The sequence below is a fragment of the Taurulus bubalis genome, assembly GCF_910589615.1.
Source record: "Taurulus bubalis genome assembly, chromosome: 17".
Taxonomy (NCBI): Eukaryota; Metazoa; Chordata; class Actinopteri; order Perciformes; family Cottidae; genus Taurulus; species Taurulus bubalis.
In genome coordinates this window covers 11,716,554-11,736,127 of record NC_136605.1, presented here as the reverse complement: position 1 = coordinate 11,736,127, position 19,574 = coordinate 11,716,554, and the positions used below count along the sequence as shown (strand labels likewise).

At 41.8% G+C, this 19,574-nt stretch overlaps 4 protein-coding genes across 4 annotated transcripts in view; 2 read left to right on the top strand and 2 right to left on the bottom strand.

The window, feature by feature from the left end:
• Nucleotides 1-1,631, bottom strand: part of LOC306750070 (nuclear factor 7, ovary) — a gene marked incomplete at its 5' end in the record, with an annotated part of 3,487 nt that extends 1,856 nt beyond the window's left edge. Inside the window, 6 exons of the mRNA XM_079233460.1 lie at nt 1-212; nt 312-430; nt 517-539; nt 632-862; nt 956-1,051; nt 1,236-1,631. The exon at nt 1-212 is cut by the window's left edge and continues 1,856 nt beyond it. Of these exons, the coding sequence (XP_079089586.1) occupies nt 1-212; nt 312-430; nt 517-539; nt 632-862; nt 956-1,051; nt 1,236-1,631 (1,077 nt within the window). The remainder of the gene's footprint in view (nt 213-311; nt 431-516; nt 540-631; nt 863-955; nt 1,052-1,235) is intronic.
• A 3,796-nt stretch (nt 1,632-5,427) lies between these two features.
• On the top strand, nt 5,428-7,731 carry tubb4bl (tubulin, beta 4B class IVb-like). The gene is made up of 4 exons (XM_079233148.1): nt 5,428-5,501; nt 5,960-6,068; nt 6,167-6,277; nt 6,371-7,731. The coding sequence occupies exons 1-4, from the start codon at nt 5,445-5,447 to the stop codon at nt 7,426-7,428; spliced, it is 1,335 nt and encodes a 444-aa protein (XP_079089274.1). The 5' UTR covers nt 5,428-5,444; the 3' UTR covers nt 7,429-7,731.
• Nucleotides 7,732-10,015: 2,284 nt separating this feature from the next.
• On the bottom strand, nt 10,016-12,985 carry crb3a (crumbs homolog 3a). The gene is made up of 5 exons (XM_079233602.1): nt 12,856-12,985; nt 12,560-12,636; nt 12,017-12,233; nt 10,363-10,449; nt 10,016-10,268 (listed from the first exon to the last, which is right to left on the bottom strand). Exons 3-5 carry the CDS (start codon nt 12,194-12,196, stop codon nt 10,059-10,061), a joined length of 477 nt encoding a protein of 158 aa, XP_079089728.1. The 5' UTR covers nt 12,197-12,233; nt 12,560-12,636; nt 12,856-12,985; the 3' UTR covers nt 10,016-10,058.
• Nucleotides 12,986-14,557: 1,572 nt separating this feature from the next.
• Nucleotides 14,558-19,053, top strand: asf1ba (anti-silencing function 1Ba histone chaperone). The gene is made up of 4 exons (XM_079232790.1): nt 14,558-14,864; nt 15,818-15,933; nt 16,997-17,173; nt 18,305-19,053. The coding sequence occupies exons 1-4, from the start codon at nt 14,756-14,758 to the stop codon at nt 18,494-18,496; spliced, it is 594 nt and encodes a 197-aa protein (XP_079088916.1). The 5' UTR covers nt 14,558-14,755; the 3' UTR covers nt 18,497-19,053.
• Nucleotides 19,054-19,574: the final 521 nt, after the last annotated feature.

The window sequence follows — 19,574 nt, the reverse complement described above, 5'->3', positions numbered from 1 at the left end:
CCCTAGGAGCCAGTCCTGATTGCTTCCGGTTTCCACAACCCAGTGGTGGCTTCCTGAGCCCAGTGCGGCCATGCCTACCACTTCAGCGCTGATGTGGAAGCGCTCGGGGTTGTCCGGGCAACAGCTGTGCTGCTTTGAGTAGTGGAGGGAAGTGAGGTCATCAGACAGGATGAGGCAGGGGTGTGCTGTGTTTGGGTCCAAATTCACAGGAGCTAAAAGACAGGATACAAGCAGAAAGGTTGACATATTAAGGGTTGTACAATTCTACTCCTTCGGCCTCCGAACCTGAAGAAATATTAGGATCTACTCACTGTAGTCAATATGGTCCAGCATTTTCTCCCAGACTTTATACTCGAGGTTGCAGAGATGCTTGGTCACATCAATCAGTACCCCAGACATGTTGTCTGAGCCCAGAGCGATGCTTTTTTCTCTGTGATGGAACAGATACTGTATCTTACGCTGAGAATATGTGATAATCAACACAAAGATTGTAAATCCGCCACTTTGTTAACCTACCTGTCCTGAGTGGCTTTGAAATTCTGGGAAATAGACAGATAAAAAAACACAGTCATGGTGGGAAGCTTTTGGGGCCGGAGATTTAAAAAGTTGATGTGTACATGACTGTGCGAACCTTCAACAAGATCAAATCATCTTCTTTCAGCTGCTCCTGTATGACTGAAATGGTCTCTGTGAGCGACAGCACTTCTGCTGAAAGTTCTTTAATCTTGTCCTTCATTTCTGCAATCTTCTCATCCTCCTCTTTCTTCACGGCAGCTATTCTAGCTGACTCCTCTTGGTAGAGGACTTGATGGAGCTGCTCAAAATGGCCCTTGATCAGTCTCTGTGTTTCCAGTGCCTGACTCTGAGTGAGATAAATGCAAATTGTGGTTTATTTGACCAGCTTTTTTAAAATTATTATTCAGAAACAAAACTCCTGTCATCTCAACACATTTACCTTGATGGACTTGAACATGTCTGCAGAGGTCATGAGAATTCTTTTGAGGCTGTCCTCTTTATCGTGCAGGTTCTTGAGCGATGAAGCAAGCTCCTCCTGGAAATCAAGCCGGCTTCAGTCAGCAGAGATCAGATAGCTTCATAATGTTTCAGTATTTTGAGTGCTTTGGATACAGATACGACTGTGGATCACAATCACAACCGACCAGTGGGGCCGCATTCTAGCTTTAGGCGTCACCTTGTATACTCAGTCTGGAAACCCGTTGAATTAGTTGCCTTACCTTGCAGTCCAGCACTGCCTCTTCTATGGGCGAGCAGTCGTGACTTTTGTGCAGTTTGGAGGACTGGCACACCACACAGATAGGCTGTTTGTCAACCAGGCAGAAGAGTTTTAACTTCTCCCTGTGCACATTGCAGTTCATCTTCTCTTCCACCAAAGCTGAACTCCTCCTGGCCTCCAAAAGTGCTTCACAGACATTTCTCAGAGCCAAATTGGTGGGAGGACTGGCCTTGGAGGCTCTTTTCCTGCATACTGAACACTCACGTAACCCTGTTTCCCAACAGCGCTTCAGACAGCTCCTGCAGAAGCTGTGGCTACATGACAGCAAAACAGGGTCTGTAAAGATGTCACAGCATATTGGGCATGTGAGATCATCCTCTGGGAGTGACATGATCATCAGCTTATCATGTACAATATAGTAAATCCACAGTTCAAACCAGCATAAGTCCCCAAGTTTAAGTCCTTAATGATTTCCCCGCTATCAAATAATTCCGCGTGCCTCATTAAACTTGTCTCCTGACAGCCTCAGAGCACACAGACAGTCTGGCTATTGTTCCTGACATGAAGTGGCAAATGCTCTTGGTTTTCCTGTGCATGACTTTTGTGGGAGTAACTCAAATCATGCAGCACTGTGAAACAACACTGTACGTAGCCGCGTTGGGAAACAGGAAATAGAGCCCTATTGGCCGGTTGTTGGAGAGCTTGAAACTGGTTGGTAACTGCATGTTTGGAATGTCATATTTCGGGATATGTGTGTGTGTGTGTGTGTGTGTGTGTGTGTGTGTGTGTGTGTGTGTGTGTGTGTGTGTGTGTGTGTGTGTGTGTGTGTGTGTGTGTGTGTGTGAACGTTCCATTGTTGACATCCATGTTAGCAGCACACTAGCAAACGTTTTTAGCTTACTTATTAATTTACCGTGTGGTTAGCAATTTTGGATTCAAACAGAGGGTGGTCAGGTCAAAACAATGTTCTGCAAGTTATTTCATACATCAGTGAGTTTACTGCAGCGCTGTTGCCCAACTGTGTTCACATGAAGGTTTCTATATATCTTTTAGGGAGTTTTTAAACAGACCGGCTAAACCGGCTCGGAAAGAAAGGATGTTTTGTTACTAACAAGTAACCTATTGAAACGTCTGCTAATGTACTGCATTGTATATAAGACAGGTTATTAATAATATTGGTTGTGATAATATATGTTTATGTGACTATGAATATGCATGTATGTCACATCATTTATGGTTTTATTGACGATTTACACAATAACGCACAACATTTATGCACCAGAGAATTTTTTTCCGTCTCCTTCTCTGACAGAAAGAATCCAAGAAAGACAGAATGTGAAATAATAAAACAACTGTGTATATCTGAGCTGAAAGCCTACTTTTTTCTGAAGAGAAGTGACAATTCAAAGCAAAACGAAGCTCATACTTTCCGGATGGCTGCACATGGGTGCAAAGGTTTTTAGCATAATATAATTTATTAGGTGTTCTTGATCCCAAATCTTAAAAACAATGTGCATTATTGTGTCTTTTCAGTGTTCAACTTCTTCAACTTTAAAAAGTGGCTGAATGGCTGAAAGTATATGTTCATAAACACAACTTTTTTTTGTTTCTCTGTTGAGCTGCAGTGGAGGGGAGGTAACAAAAATAGGGACGTTTGTACGAAATAGCCTGTAACTTTGGAAGATAACCTTTTGATTTGTGTAATGCAAACAGTTTAATGTTGCACAAAATGTGGAAGCACATAATCTTCTTTGCCCATCCCATAGTTTTCTCTTATATAACTATAAAAGTCCCTTTTTTTTCTCCGCCTTTGTTCTAAAGGAGTCACTATGAAGTGCTTTTAAAGGAAGTAGAGCACATCTTTGATCAAAAGGAATGTGCTGATGATCAAAACGTAGGCTCTTGGTGTAACGGACCTACATGGCTGCACAACCGGCTCTTTCTTCATTAATGTTTCCCTGTTTGAACATGCAAATCTCATGACACCAAAAAGCATTCACAATATACAGTGAGATACACTGTACTCTGAGAAACTGCAACATCAGCTCTCAGCAAGTGATTCTGCTTCTGTCTGGAGAGGTCTCAGACCGATCACCATACAAGCCTAAAACCCCCCACTCTATGAATGACCTCCGTCTGGCAGATGAGCTGAAAGAGTTCTGTAGATTTGAAAGACAATGGAGCAGTCCTGACGCCATCCCCCAGAGCTCCATCAACCAGCCACAGACCATCAGCCCCCTTCCCCCAGCCCAGCTGGGGCTCATGCCTCTGTACCCCCCTCCCCCCCCATGCACCCCTCTCCCAGTGACGATCCTCTCTATTCTGGCTCTCAACAGGCTTCTTAAAAAGCAGAACCCCCGCAAAGCAGCGGGCCCGGACTCTGCCTCACCCTCCATCCTGAAGCATTGTGCTGATCAGCTATCTCCGGTGTTTACAGACATCTTCAACAACTCCCTGGAGACATGCCACGCACCAGCCTGCTTCAAGGCCTCCACCATCATCCCCGTCCCCCAAAAACCTAGGATCACAGGACTCAATGACTACAGGCCCGTCGCCCTGACCTCTGTGGTCATGAAGTCTTTTGAACGCCTTGTTCTGTCCCACCTCAAAGCCCTCACTGACCCACCCCTGGATCCCCTGCAGTTCGCCTACCAGGTCTGTAGACGATGCATTCAACATGACCCTCCACTTCATCCTCCAGCATCTGGACTCCCGAGGAACCTACGCCAGGATCCTGTTTGTGGACTTCAGCTCTGCTTTTAATACCATCATCCCGTCTCTGCTGCATGACAAGCTCTCCCAGCTGCACGTGCCTGAATCCACCTGCAAGTGGATCACAGACTTCCTGTCTGACAGGAAGCAGCACATGAGGCTGGGGAAACACGTCTAAGCCTCTCGGACCATCAGCACCGGTTCCCCCCAAGGCTGCGGTCTCTCCCCTCTGCTCTTCTCCCTGTACACCAACAACTGCACCTCCAGTCACCAGTCCATCAAGCTCCTGAAGTTCGTGGACATTGGACTCATCTCTGGTGGGCACGAGTCCGCCTACAGGTGGGAGACTGACCACCTGGTGACCTGGTGCAGCCAAAACAACCTGGAGCTCAACGCTCTGAAGACAGTGGAGATGGTTGTGGATTTCAGAAAGAACGGCAGCCCCACCCACCCTCTAACCCTGTGTGACTCCCCCGTTGACGTTGTGGAGTCCTTCCGCTCCCTGGGCTCCATCATTAGGACCTCAAGTGGAAGCTGAACATCAGCTCCATCACCAAGAAGGCCCAGCAGAGGATGCACTTCCTGCGGCAGCTGAAGAAATTCAACCTGCCAAGGACAATGATGGTACACTTCTACACTGCCATCATTGAGTCATCAGGACCAAGACCTCACGCCACACAAACAGCTTCTTCCCGTCGGCAGTCGGGTTCATCAACAGAGCCCGTGTCCCCCACTGACTGACTTTGTCACCCCGAGACTATTTCCTCGCCACTCCCCTGCACATCCCTCCACACCTCGTATTTAAATACACTTTATCTTTACACTTGTCACTTTCACATAACACTTACATTCCATGCACTTTATTTTAACTTTAATTTTATATTCTACTGTAGATTAAATTGTAAATATTCATGCTCCCATTTATTGAACTCTAAATGTTACCCACCTCCCACCAGGTCAAATTCCTTGTATGTGAAAACATGGCAATAAATGGTTCTGATTCTGATAATACCAAGTTTGTATTTTCAGAAGAATTCCTCATTCTCCAGTTGAGATATTTTTTAAGCCTTTGCTAATTGATGCTGTGTGTTAGTGAACTTGTGGTCTTTACTATAGACAACACTGTCAAAACTGCAGTGTGTGTGTGTGTGTGTGTGTGTGTGTGTGTGTGTGTGTGTGTGTGTGTGTGTGTGTGTGTGTGTGTGTGTGCGTGTGTGTGTGTGTGTGTGTGTGTGTGTGTGTAAGTCTTATTGATAACTGATGCAGCCCCTCGCACCCTATCCGCCATTTCCACGAGTCTTGGTCCCTCCCTCTCTCCTCCGGTCTTTGGTTACCATGACGATGACGTCACGTTGCACCACGTTTTCCGCCCAGTAGGCGGTCTCAGAGGCGGGGCAAACTAATCCCGGATGACCGACTGCAGGAAAGAGCCCACACCCTGAATCTCTGCTTCTCCGTGTGCCATTCAGTCGACGATCTTCGTATCCAATTGTCCAAAATGCGCGAAATTGTGCATTTGCAAGCCGGCCAGTGCGGAAACCAGATCGGAGCTAAGGTATTCTTCTGATTTCCTTTTCTCTGTTTGCTTTGTCATTTTGGTGAGACTTGAGCAGGCGAGAATCGCCTCCCCGTATTCTCCGGAATAAACCCAATGCTCCGTCATCTCTTTGTTTGGCGTTTTCCACTTTTTTGTCGATTGCTGAAAGCAATTATTTGAAGGATTGACGGTATTAGTAATGTAAGCTTAGTACTAATGTAACCGCATGTAGCTGTAGCCTACCCTCCCCCTCCTCCTTTATGATCTATTTTACCTTTACTCCCTATTAGACTAAAAGACCGCTCCACCAACCTGCATTCATTTAAATAATTAATATCTTAATGTTACATTTAAGGGAACACGGAAACTGTTACCTAATTTCATTATATTCAATTATTCGTGTAATTCTTTAATTTTTTTTTATTTTCTTGGCCTATATTAACATCTGCGCGCCCTCATCTCCTTCCACGTCGCAGTTCTGGGAGGTGATCAGTGATGAGCATGGCATTGATCCCACTGGCAGCTACAATGGAGACAGCGATCTGCAGCTAGACAGAATCAGCGTCTATTACAATGAGGCCTCCGGTAAGTTTCCTCTGCTTCCATGAGAAATACGTTTGTGTTTTACATTGAACGCATCCTGCTCAACATGCTTGACAACATGCTATTTGGCCTTATTTCAGGAGGAAAGTATGTGCCCCGGGCCATCCTGGTGGACCTGGAGCCGGGTACGATGGATTCAGTCAGGTCCGGTCCATTCGGACAGATCTTCAGACCCGACAACTTTGTCTTTGGTAAGCTATGTGAACATGTACCTGTTCTCACATCCATGGAAATAGATTATTTGCGTTTCCTGCATCAATGAACTGTGATACGCTTGACTACAGGTCAGAGTGGCGCTGGAAACAACTGGGCCAAGGGCCACTACACCGAGGGAGCCGAGCTGGTGGACTCTGTCATGGATGTCGTGAGGAAGGAGGCTGAGAGCTGCGATTGCCTCCAGGGCTTCCAGCTCACTCACTCCCTGGGTGGCGGTACTGGCTCCGGCATGGGCACTCTGCTCATCAGCAAGATCCGTGAAGAGTACCCCGACCGCATCATGAATACCTTCAGCGTGGTGCCTTCCCCCAAGGTGTCCGACACTGTGGTGGAACCCTACAATGCCACTCTCTCTGTCCACCAGCTGGTAGAGAACACAGATGAGACCTTCTGCATTGACAATGAGGCTCTCTATGACATCTGCTTCCGCACACTTAAACTCACCACCCCTACCTATGGAGATCTAAACCATTTGGTGTCCGCCACCATGAGCGGGGTGACCACATGTCTGCGTTTCCCCGGCCAGCTAAACGCCGACCTCCGTAAACTAGCGGTCAACATGGTGCCCTTCCCCCGTCTGCACTTCTTCATGCCAGGCTTCGCCCCTCTCACCAGCAGAGGCAGCCAGCAGTACCGCGCCCTGTCCGTGCCCGAGCTCACCCAGCAGATGTTCGACTCCAAGAACATGATGGCTGCCTGTGACCCACGTCACGGCCGCTACCTCACCGTGGCTGCCGTGTTCAGGGGCCGCATGTCCATGAAGGAGGTCGATGAGCAGATGTTGAATGTGCAGAACAAGAACAGCAGCTACTTCGTTGAATGGATCCCGAACAACGTGAAGACCGCCGTCTGTGACATCCCACCCCGCGGCCTAAAAATGTCCGGTACTTTTATCGGCAACAGCACTGCCATCCAGGAGCTGTTCAAGCGCATCTCCGAGCAGTTCACCGCCATGTTCCGCCGTAAGGCCTTCCTCCACTGGTATACCGGTGAGGGCATGGATGAGATGGAATTCACCGAGGCAGAAAGCAACATGAACGACCTGGTGTCTGAGTACCAGCAGTACCAGGATGCCACCGCTGAGGAGGGCGAGTTTGAGGAAGATGGAGAGGAGGAAGTGGCCTAGAAGCTCACCCTGTCCAGCTGCCAAACCTAATTTAATCCATCCCCCAACTCCATCCCTCTCATCCCTCCCAATCATGAATTAAATCAGTCTGCCGTACTCTGAATGAGAAACCATTTAGATCACTGTTGCGCTAGTGTTGGACATTGGTGTGTACTGAAGCTAGTCAAGTTTTAGTTTAAACTGTTTTTGTATGTTGTGAATGCACTGAATTATTGGCATCCTTCCATCTGTCCTGTCACTGCCTTGTGGAAGTGATTTTAACTGTGAAGCCTTGAGCTTGGAAGGTGAATAAAATCAGATTAAAAGGCCACTTTACTGCCTCTGAGTTTTTATTGATTCATTTAATGTGTGATCTGAACGTTACCACAGGCCTTACTGCACTCCAAGTCGGTCTCAACCTGAGGGCCCGGCCCCGTAGGAGGGTCAAATCATGATTCATAGGGTCTGTAATGCTTTAGTTCTTCAAAGGATTCTTCCGTTTAAATACTGAATACTTAATAACCTGTAAACCACTTTCCTGTAGGAGAATTAGTCTAAAAAGTCTGCTTGTGTCAGCTTAAATCTGAATATGGTGTGTAAAGCATAATGCACATATGATGGTGGTGAAAACTATTGATTAATGGCATGTTTGTATAGTCAGAGAGAATCCACGCGTTATAATCTTGTATTGAGCTGTAGCCGTCTTTTCAGTCAATCCAGTATTCCAAAAAACTACTACTGCTACTTTAATTTCAACATGTATTTTTATATTCAAGTACTGTGACAATGAAATGTAGTTTGCATCTAACCAGAGGGCAAAAGAAGCAGTTAAGGTGCAGTGCAATGTGGTGGATAATATGGTGTAGACAATATAAACGTATAGATGGTATAAACAGATATATACATTCTATATAGATATATCTATATATAGATATATCTATATACACACACATATCTATGGTAGGTGTTTGGTGATGGTGATGGGGGGCTGTCACCGTGGTGCAGTGTTAAGGGTGTTGACAGCTGAGTGGAAGAAACTGTTCCTGAGCCTTCTGGTCCTTGAACGGAGGTTTCTGTAGCGCCTCCCAGGGGATGAGGGCAAAACGGCCATGGCGGGGGTGAGGGGTCCCTGACTATGCTGTGCGCTCTCCGCAGGCAGCGCTTGAAGGTTTATGGACTCAATGGCAGGGAGTCCCCTCTGCAGAGCTTTCCGGTCTGAGGCAGAGCAGTTGCCATACCAAACTGTGATGCAGTTAGTAAGGATGCTCTCGATGGTGCAGCGGTAGAAGTTCACTAGAATCAGAGGAGACGTCGATCTTCTTAAATAAATGTGAGATTGAATTTAAGAAAGTAAATGTATTAACTTGCTAATTACACAACATGACTGTACAAATGAATATGGATGTTGATAGTTATCTCCATTTTTTTAATCAAAAGAATAACAGCGTATATAGTAAGTCAATGTTAAAATAGTTTTCTCCAGAGTCCAAATATTTTTTTATTTATGAAAATACGTGAACTTAACATATTAGTCTGTCTACAGTTCTTCATTACTTTATAAATACACTTTCCAGGGAGAGTAACAAAGGCTTCAGTGTTTCAGTTCCTGCAGTGTGTTGCAGAAGCAGAACTCCTTATCTGCTGTTTTATCAGCCAAAGACAACAAAGTTATGGACTTTTACATATTTTCTCAAAGCATAGATTATTTGGGATATGATAAATACACATGTTTATCAAGGGTTCTCCTGCTTCATACCCAAATTGTATTTTGCCTAGAATTACATACTGTGCCTATAATCATATGTTTAGTAACGTCATCCATTTTTAGGAAAACTTTACATTAGAAAAGGTCCTCAAGAGATGCTTTATGGTTTTGTGAAGTTTAATTATTCAACTATTTTTTCAACCATTTATTTTACAAAAGCATAAATAAACATGTAACATTGTAAAACATCTGCTTGATCACATGTCAAATTATGCACTGCTACTGAAATGATTGTGAAACAATGTGACTTTAAATTAGTTTGAGTTCTTGAAGTGTAAACAATTGCTCAGTATAACCTCATTTTTAACATACATCTGTTTTTATAAAATTAATTGAGTTTGTGTACTGTAATAATAATATGTTTAATTGCACTAATTATTATTAGGCTAAGAAACATGTGTTGATTTAAGATACAATGGACTCATCAGAACTCAGTAGCAAAAACAAAAAATAGGTTTGAGGTAAAAGATTGGTATTGATTTTGCCAGTGACAGTATTTCATAATAGACTGAATCAAATCAAGTACTTGTACATAGTAAGTGGCAACTGAAACAAAATAAACATCTCTAAACTAAAATGATTAGTGGTGATAAAATACTGAAGCATCATTGGTGCAGAGGAAATGTTCAAAACCTCCTTGAAATGTTCAATTGTTCTTAAAATGGGCTCGATCCAGACATCCAGATGCATTTTCCCATGGTGCCATGCAGGAACTATTCAGTGCTTGTTGAAATAAAAGCTCAAATCTGTCCTCTTAAACTTTGGAAAGATTTTTCTACCGTTGATCAGCTCAAGGCAGTGAGCCTCCTCACATGTGAGCGACGCTATGCAAACGCTTGCAGCTTTTATCCGTACAAGATTTTCTAAAAACATAAAGCACAAAATCTCAAATGAGTCTTTCCTCCTTTGGTAACTTTAGAGCATCTGGTACCGCCACGCCGCTCGCACCAGACTGTTCCTCCGCACTGGGTCTGTACGTCCCTTCAGTCTGTCTTCTCTTTTTCACCACGCAGAAGAGCCAGCCGAGCACAGCCAACACTATGGCCAGAACACCCAGGGTCACCGTGGGGGCCACGATAGCTGCAATGTTGGGTCCCTGCAAGTGGAGAATTACAGGACAGTGGTCAGTCTGGTGAAATAAAAGATGTTCTGGTGTAATTTAGTGGTCATGATGAAGGTGATTTACTCACAGCAGTGTTATTAGAACGGATGTCATGGTCAAGCACAGTAGAATTCCCTGTGAAAGGAGCAGAAACATCAGGAACAATGCAAACTCTCTGCAGTCTAAACATAATTGAGTATGGGCTTCCCAACTGCTGGTAACTGGTAACCTATTAACTAAATAGTAAATAATAATCTAGGATTTAGGACCAGTTGTTTTAATGGACGAGCGCATGTAAACTTGTGCTTTTTCAGTAACCAGGGCACCGCATGTTAGCTCACCCAGCAGTTATCCAACTGCTGTAATTCAGGAAGTAGGCCAGTACATAACTCTCCGTAAAATTGTCACTTGTTGTTTTTACATTTCAACTTTAATACAGTTCAAACAAATAATGATATAACGTCTCCATTAGTGGAAATCTGAGGTGCTGGTAGGCAGATTGTCTTACTTTGGCAGAGAGCCAAGCTAACTGTTCCCCTTATTTCCAGTCTTATTGCTAAGCGAAGCTAACCAGCAGCTGGCTCAGCTACAGGCTTACTGTGGAGATCACACAGTGGTATTCATCTTTTCATCTAACTCTCTGCAAATAAGCATCTTTCTCAAAATGTCAAATTTTTCCTTTCAGCACAGTCACTGAAAAAAACCATCCACACACAGATGAATGAAGGTGCACAATGTGTTTGCATGTTAGTAATGAGGTTTTACTGTAACTAATGATCATAAGACTAAAATGACAAAAATAAATGTCACTGACTTTCTGAGTTGACAAACTAAAGGAGGTAGTGTGATTCCTTCAGCTCAAAGTGAAACCTCTTTTCATGCAATGGAAACATAAGTAGAAAAGAACTAGGAACCAACGGCAAAACCGAAGTTGCTATTCGCCTTATGTGCACTTTGAAGGCAACAAACACAAAACGCTACACACCAGATGTCTCGTAAGTCTGTTGCCATTTTATCCATGACCAGCCATGTGATCACGCAGTGACATCACGAAACTAAATAGCAACTACTTGACCAGGAGAGGGAATGAGGAGGAGGAGGAGAAGCTCAGGCATGCAGAGTGTGCTGCAGCTCTCAGTCAGCTGAGTCAAACTATGTTTCTTTGAAATATGTTTTTTTTTTTTTAAAGGAACATTTACTATTGTCTTGTTTTGTTTTTTGAATTGTTTTGAGCATTACAAACATAATTTTATTAAGAAGGTTGTGTTTTTGACCCATCTTATGAGTCAATCATTCACCAGGGCAAATAGTAAACTTTGCAAGGACACAAGTACAACTAGATAAGAAGAAGCATGGTGACAGGAAGGAGCCGCCATGCTCAAACGAGAAAGCCGAATGGATTGTTAAATTGGATTATTTTGTATGTTTAATTATTGATAAGATACAACCTGATGTAAATATACTCTTCTCATATGGTAGTGTCTTTTTTAAAGTCAGTTCTTAGTCAAATGTTCATACAACGTGATAACAAACCTGTGCATGTTTCAGATCTGCTCTGGAATGTCTCCAATCATTTTGTATTATTTATCATTGCAGGATATAATTGTGTGTTTGTGTGTGTGTGTGTGTGTGTGTGTGTGTGTGTGTGTGTGTGTGTGTGTGTGTGTGTGTGTGTGTGTGTGCTGTAGGTGTGGTCAGATGTCTTATTTGTGTGGTTGTGTTGAGGATGAAGGGATGGTTACTGACTCACCCCACACAGGATTACTGCTCAGTACCAGCAGTAAAACACTCCTGACCAAAACCCCAGGCATGACCAGCACATCCAGACACGCTGCCATCTCTACCCGTGACCAGCAGGGCAAAGTGAGGGCAGACTCTGGCTTTGGGGCATCAGCTCGGGTCCATTTCATTGAGTCCAGCATTCACTGCGTGGATTTATTGCCCATGCATCTTGAACAGCTGAAGACACATTAATGTCAGAAATGTAAAGCCAAGTGTCCTTTATTTCTTTGACACACTAAATCCTTGTTCCCAGGTTGAGTCAGGGACACCATTCAGCCATTGAGTCACACATTTCAGCCTGATGTTGAATCACCATTAAACCTGCTCAGACCACAGGCACATCATAAACTATTAATAGCACATTGAAACGCTTTAGTGTTCGACACCTATTCATTTGCAGCGATATTATTATTATTATTATTATCATAATTATTATAACTTCTAATACAGATTGCAATATGCTGTTGGGTAAAGTTTCCACAAGCTGTGTTATAGAGGTATACCATTGATCAGGTTGTTTTCAGGTGCTCGAAGCAAAACGGGAAACATCGAGCAGGTGGATTCCTCGCTTCCGCCTCACCTTGTCAAAAAGGAAACGGCAACAAATGGTTTAGTCCAATGCAAACGAGAGGTAACATCTCCAGACACAAGCCGTGCTTCTGAAATAGCTCGGATCCAATACTTATATCTACATCCTCGACTGCACTCTTCTCGTTGGTGTTTTATGTAAAGCAGTTTTTTTTTTCGTGTACTCTTCAAATCGCCATTGGTCACATGGTTGAGTTTCGTGTTACATTACCTGAGCGCAGTTATTCACCTGCAGCAGAGCGGACAGATACTCCTTTGTACAAAGTCGAAGAAACCCCCAGTTCAGCCCGCTGAAGCAGAGCAGTCCTCCTGCTGACAAAAAGAAAATACCTCCGCCAAATACCCTATATTATCTAAAAGATAACTTTAATCCCATCTGTGTCACTTTATGCCTATTAACCTATTCATAGACTACTTGTATTAAAGTGACGTTTTCCCCTCTAAAAGGAGTCTAAACGGCAGGTTGCCCGCACTTGCACCAACCTGCTGGAGTACAATGTTACAGCTCTTACCTAGTAACCTGGCTGCTGCTGCTCGTGGCGGTGGCATGAAACAGCGCCGCCATCAGGTTTCATGTTACCCGACATGAGAAAGGGTATCGACATTCCTGAGATATTTTAGGGATGAATTCGGCGGCCAGCTGGTCCAGTGGGCTCTAATCCTCACCTAATCTCCCTTTCTCAGCCTCAGAGGGGCAAAGAAAATGTAGGCTGCTTCAGGCCTAATCTGTGGTGGTCAAATAGTTTTCATTCGGACAGTGTGTGAGAGTCGTGAGGCGGTTCTTGAAAAGCAGAGACACATTACTCCTATATTACAGCAGTCTGAGGAGATCCATGCCATCTTTGTGTGTGTGTGTGTGTGTGTGTGTGTGTGTGTGTGTGTGTGTGTGTGTGTGTGTGTGTTTTTAAACTATCTAATTGTTTTAGCAATACATATTTGTGAACGTTTTTCTTTCTGTGTGATTGATAGTATTCTATTCATGAGAGTAGACAGGTTATGTGGCAGGCAGACAATTACATAACCCTGATTGAAAAAGCAATGGTGTAAGAAATGGGGTAGTGACAGATGCTAATATGTAGTGCTAAAAATAATTAATTTGATATTTTATTCAGTAATGTCATCAAATTGAATAAAGATGAAATAAAACATGGATTCATTGCAAATACGATAATTGTCTTTACTATAGAAAAGCTATGCATAAGTTGTAGACCTGTGTCTTGTTATTTATTTTTACTTATTTATTTGTATGGACCAGTTTCCATGTAAAAACATAACATTTTGAGTAGTGTATTTGCCATTCTTGTATTCTACATCACATGGACAATGAAATGTGCCTAAAAATGAAGTGATGCAAATAAGTTATATATATACACACTATATGCTTTGTTCAGTAGAGAACTGTTTCAAGGATTATTTCCAAGGTTGTATTGTGGCACTGTTGTATCTCCCTGTAGGATATATTGTGTAATGTGCCTGTTCTGTCCGCCTTTCCTTGGGTGGGACACCATGTTTATTTTTCTGTACCTATACTTGCAACATATTGACTGACTTGATAATTGATAGATTAAAGGTTTATGCCATGTTACAGTATTGATTCCCAGTTGATTTACTACTTTAGCCAGTCTATTTATTTCTCTTGTCTCTTTATTGTCTGGTAAAAATAATAATTACAGCCGATAATGTAAGCAATGAGTTTTTATAAGCTCAGGCCTACATTATCGGCTGTAATTATTATTTGTACCTGCCACTAGGGGGCAATTGCGACAGTTTGTCTTCCCTCTGGTGGAAATGGCACCTTTTCCGCGCGCGTACCTACTGCTTGCCGTACCCGCAAAGGATCCTGGGTAGTTGAACAGCGAAAGCGGCGGGATCATCATATTTATCCTCAAATGTAATGTCCGCGAGTTATACTGAACTTAAATTAAGCGTGTAGTAGTCTGCATTTAGGGGTATGGTTAAGGCTTAAATTAGGTACAACCGGAGTTGTTTGGTAGATAAAACCTCGGTCTCTCTTTCTGTTCACGTCTTGTTTTATTGGCGCGTTTGAAGCTTTCCCAGGTATCTGGTGTGACGTTTGTTTTTGGTTCGCCAGTTTTAGCGCTTCAGCAACAATGGCGAAGGTCCAAGTGTTGAATGTGGCTGTCCTAGATAACCCGAGTCGCTTTGGAAACCCTTTTCAGTTTGAGATAACGTTTGAGTGCATGGAGGACCTTCCCGAAGGTAAGAGACCTTGCATCCCTGTTGCTAATGTTAGTCATGTTAGTGTAACCACACTAAACGCTCACGTCATCAATAGATGTAAAGGTTGGCTACATTAACGTCTAACTTAACTCTAATTAGAGTTTGTGAAAGTTAACGTCACGTTACAAGGTAATATCAAAGTCGTTTTACACGGCTTTAAGTAATTTGGCCTTTGTGGTAGACACGTCTTTAACTTATCGGACGTTAATTAAGGTCAGATCCGTGAAATGTAGCTAAATTTGCCTGTGCACATTATTACAATTATCATAAACTCTGGTCTGAAGTTCATTCATGTTGTGGCTTCCAGGTTATTCCTATTGTTTAAATGAATACTCCTCGTTTAGTTTTGTGAAACTAGGGACGTTGTTATGGGTTACAGTGCAACTAAAAAAAATTCACCAATAAGCATGATTACTTTTACACGTAACTTTAGTCCAGAAATTGTTGTCTGTGTCGTTTTGAATTTCAATGTACTATACAGTATACGTTGTTTCCATTGTTGTTGGCATTATTATTCATACATGCATTGGATATTGATTATAATGTTACACAATAACAAGTAATGCATTCCCTTGGATATTGTCTATACTGTCTTTGTAAATGTGACCGAATTTGGACACATTTCTGTATTTCAAGCGGATAGTGAAAGCAAAATCACTTGTGGTATTATTTGTAAAAAAGCATTTACCTATTGACTGTATTTGATCAGTTTTAACCAGGTGGTGTACATATGTTTACTAGATTATTGACAAATATGATCAATATTATTATATATTAAATATTATCAATAACTTTTCTTCATCAACAAATTGATTCATTAACTAATTGTCTCATCACTACATACTACTATAAAGAAGCATTCCATACAAAATATATACATGTATTGCTGATTCTATATTAAGCATAACTTACTTTGTATTTCTTCTTTGTAGACCTGGAATGGAAGATCATCTACGTTGGCTCGGCAGAGAGTGAAGAGTACGATCAAATCCTCGACTCCGTCTTGGTCGGCCCAGTGCCTGCTGGGAGACACATGTTTGTGTTTCAGGTGTGTTTGGTTCTGGCAAACTGACTGAAATAGTGGTTTGTGTTGCTTTGGCCATATATCATATACTGGGATCTGTAATTTCATAACAATATGTTATTACACTTTTCCGAAATGGCATTTTGATATTCTTTGTAGCCTTGCCTTTAAAAACTGTTATTGTTCCTCTCCCGCTTAGCTTTTCTATGTGTACATAGCAAGTTCAATGATCAGAAATTACAAACAGACACTTACATCTTTCAACAACGAGAAGATTATACTGCAGTTCCCGATCACAACCTGTTACATGAAATGTCGCACTTTGGGTAGTTGTTTTTCCAGCCATACAAACTGGTTGATATCCTGCATGTAAAGAAAGTGACTACGAGAATTAACCTGGTCTATAACAGCTCATTGCAGATTTATCTTTATCTGTAAATATGTAAACCGATAAACAAAAATAAATTAGAGTATGGAAATGCCAAGGATATTTTTGGAAAACGCATTGCCAGGTAATATTAATAATATATATAAATCCCTGATATGGAGTCTGACCAGGACATGGCTTGACAAAGAGTATTAATGTAACTAGGTGTAATAGGTGTATTGTTTGACTGTCTTGCCACGTACACGTCTTGGTAAAATTGTTTGTTTGTTTTTCAACAAAAAAGTGTAGGGAACCTTATCAAAACTTTTTATAAGTTCTATAAAAAAACAATGGCTGTTTACCATTATTGGGTTTTTGAAACTCAAATATCAACATCAGATTTCTTCAAAAGCCGTTTGTGTCGTAAAAACACTCGTAATTCTTTATGTTCATAGACTACTAACAGAAGACGGCTTAAGCAGTCTCTTGTCCTACATGCTTAGCAGGATCATCTCAAATCTGTTTAACGCTACAGGATCCTAAACAAGAAACCTATACAGTTCAGGATCAGCCAGACATTAAAGGGTCAATGTAAACATATTTTGAATGACATAAATGTATTTGCCTATTTACAAACCTAATGCCATCATAGGCAGTTTATATTCCTGAACTGTATGAATACAAACATCTTGCATCTTAGTGTTGTGTTTCTTTTAACAGGCTGATGCCCCAAACACTGGATTGATTCCTGAAAGTGATGCTGTTGGTGTGACTGTAGTGCTGATTACCTGCACATACCGGGGCCAGGAGTTCATTCGCATCGGTTACTATGTGAACAATGAATACACAGAACCAGAGCTTCGGGAAAATCCACCGAACAAGCCAGACTACGCACAGGTCAGACTAAAAGTTGATTTCTGGATAATTTGAGTTCTGTTGTCGGCTGCCTGGTGCTTATTTCAGTGTTTTTCAACCTTTTTTGAGCCGCGGCACATAAAAAAACAAAAACACTTTAGTAGCACTTAAATGGCACTTACTGATAGCACTTTGTGGTTTAACTTTGTTGAAGAAATTGTACTTTCGTGATTCCTGTTGTTCTGAGACTGTTACTCATGGTTGAATTGCACTTATTGTAAGTCGCTTTGGATAAAAGCGTCAGCTAAATGAAATGTAATGTAATGATTACTGATATTTTAATGATGATGCTTAAACTTATATTGTTCTACCTGGTGGAAGAAGACTTGAAGGAATTTTGCAATGAAAGATGATTAAAAAAATGTTGTTTTTACCATGAAAACAGCAAGAACAATTGTAGTATATGGCAGCATGGTGCACTAAAACATTGCAGAATTGAAGCTTTTCTTTCTGTGGAGTTTGCACTTTGGAACACATTGTGTTATCCTCCAAAAATGACATGTAATCCTATCAAATTCCCTCAGTTATATAACTAGTTAAGCAGGAATGTTACTACTCTTTGAACTGTTCTTAATTCAGATGGTAACTTCAGTAATAAGCCACAGAGTTTTGTTGTAATGACAAAGGATTGTATTTGTAACTGTTAACTCACAAGTACAAATTGGTGGTTTGATGTAGGTTATTATATAATTTGCATTGATTATTCATTGTGGGATGAATATAAGTTGGCACCTTTGTACCATTTTCTTATCTAGAGGGTTCACATTTTCTTGCCCTGAGTCTAGATGCCAACTAGATAAGAGCAATGTGGACATTAGCTGCAGCTAATGGAAAATTAATCAGACCTCTGGGGAAAGTTTTTTTCAAATGTGGACCAATTGTTTCCATTTAGGTTATAAAATGTGTAAGCAGACATTGTATGTTTGTCTTAGCCACACCAGTTAGTACCCAGCTGTGTAATTTAATTTCTGTACTTTCATCTGCACTGTGACCAAGTGCAGATGATATGGTGAAGTTGTCTAAACTCTCATCGTTTACACTTAAAAACGACATTGCTATTCACGTTATGAAAATATCTGAAAATATGTATCTATATTTCCTTCCTCCTTCCAGCTCCAGAGAAATATTCTGGCATCAAACCCACGTGTGACCAGATTCCATATAAACTGGGAAGGCTGTGCAGAGCGAATGGAAGACTGTGAAAACGTGGATCCCACGTCAAACACCATGCTCCCTCCATCTTGTCTCCCAGGCAAGGCCCCACCCTTAGGGATACTACCAGATAACTCAATGGACTTCTTATAGAGACGACCCCAGCCCCACATGTGATGACTCACAACAGGAGATCTTCATTTTTGAAGGATGCCTGTGGACATTGTAGTGTGGATGTACAGATGTCTTTGCCTTACAGCTGCCCTTATTTTCCTGAAGCTTGTCAAAAATAGACCCCATCTTGAACTTCAGAAAAGTGTTTGTTCCGAGGACGATTATGAGCATCTCACACTTATGATCATCACTTATAGATGGGGACCTCTTTGCCATGTTGTTAAAAGCAATATCGAAGTGGTTTAACTCATGGAATGGAGAACGGTAAATGATGCAGCTGAACTGAATCGGCACCGCAAGTTGATGTGTGATTCACCTTCCTTTCCTTTTGTTGGTGCAGAACTAATTTGTACTGATAGAAGATTTCAGCACTGAAGCAATAGGCCAATAAACTGCAATGTATTGCCATACAGGAATTTTATATTCTGCCATCATATTTGTGTTCAAATTTATCTTGCACTTAAACCTTTACCCACTTAGATTGTTGAGTTTTGGATGGGCTACATCACTTTCTCTGAGTTTTTGTTCTTTTTGTTTGCTACTGTGTGTTCCAAATAAAAAAAACATTGTATTAGTTGTGTATCTGTATGTGAACGTCTGTGTGAAAGTGACAACTATGTTCCTCCTTATTACTTGCCCAATATTGTTTTCATTGTCTTTTTTTCAAGCAAAGAAATATAATATTCATACCACTTTTGAATGTGTCTGCGCTGAAAACTAGTGTTTTCAAACCTTGACCAAAAGGTACAGAGCAATTATTTTAATTTTTCCATGATACGGTTAAATATAACAAAGTGCCAACTCTGTAACATAAATATCACAGTGAATGTCCTCTTATATTTTCACATTTTACTAAAAATAGCCTGTGTCAACGTCACACCCAATCACGGATCGGTCGGGTAAAAGGGGTGGCTAGGCTACAGAACTGGCTCTGGAAAATACTACTCTGAACATAGGATTGCGATTGACAGATGCAGAAAAGTTTTTGGGGTATCGTACACGAAACTCAGTCGGATAAATACAAACGGCTGATAATTCAAAGTAAAAGAGAAAAGAA

Coding starts and splice junctions, on each gene's coding strand:
- tubb4bl (XM_079233148.1), top strand. CDS start 5,445: ATGCGCGAAATTGTGCATTTGCAAGCCGGCCAGTGCGGAAACCAGATC. Junction 5,502..5,959: donor GAAACCAGATCGGAGCTAAG/GTATTCTTCTGA, acceptor TCCACGTCGCAG/TTCTGGGAGGTGATCAGTGA. Junction 6,278..6,370: donor ACCCGACAACTTTGTCTTTG/GTAAGCTATGTG, acceptor GCTTGACTACAG/GTCAGAGTGGCGCTGGAAAC.
- asf1ba (XM_079232790.1), top strand. CDS start 14,756: ATGGCGAAGGTCCAAGTGTTGAATGTGGCTGTCCTAGATAACCCGAGT. Junction 14,865..15,817: donor CATGGAGGACCTTCCCGAAG/GTAAGAGACCTT, acceptor TCTTCTTTGTAG/ACCTGGAATGGAAGATCATC. Junction 17,174..18,304: donor ACAAGCCAGACTACGCACAG/GTCAGACTAAAA, acceptor TCCTCCTTCCAG/CTCCAGAGAAATATTCTGGC.
- crb3a (XM_079233602.1), bottom strand. CDS start 12,196: ATGCTGGACTCAATGAAATGGACCCGAGCTGATGCCCCAAAGCCAGAG. Junction 10,450..12,016: donor ATCCTGTGTGGGGTGAGTCA/GTAACCATCCCT, acceptor TTTAGACTGCAG/AGAGTTTGCATTGTTCCTGA. Junction 10,269..10,362: donor TCCGTTCTAATAACACTGCT/GTGAGTAAATCA, acceptor CTCCACTTGCAG/GGACCCAACATTGCAGCTAT.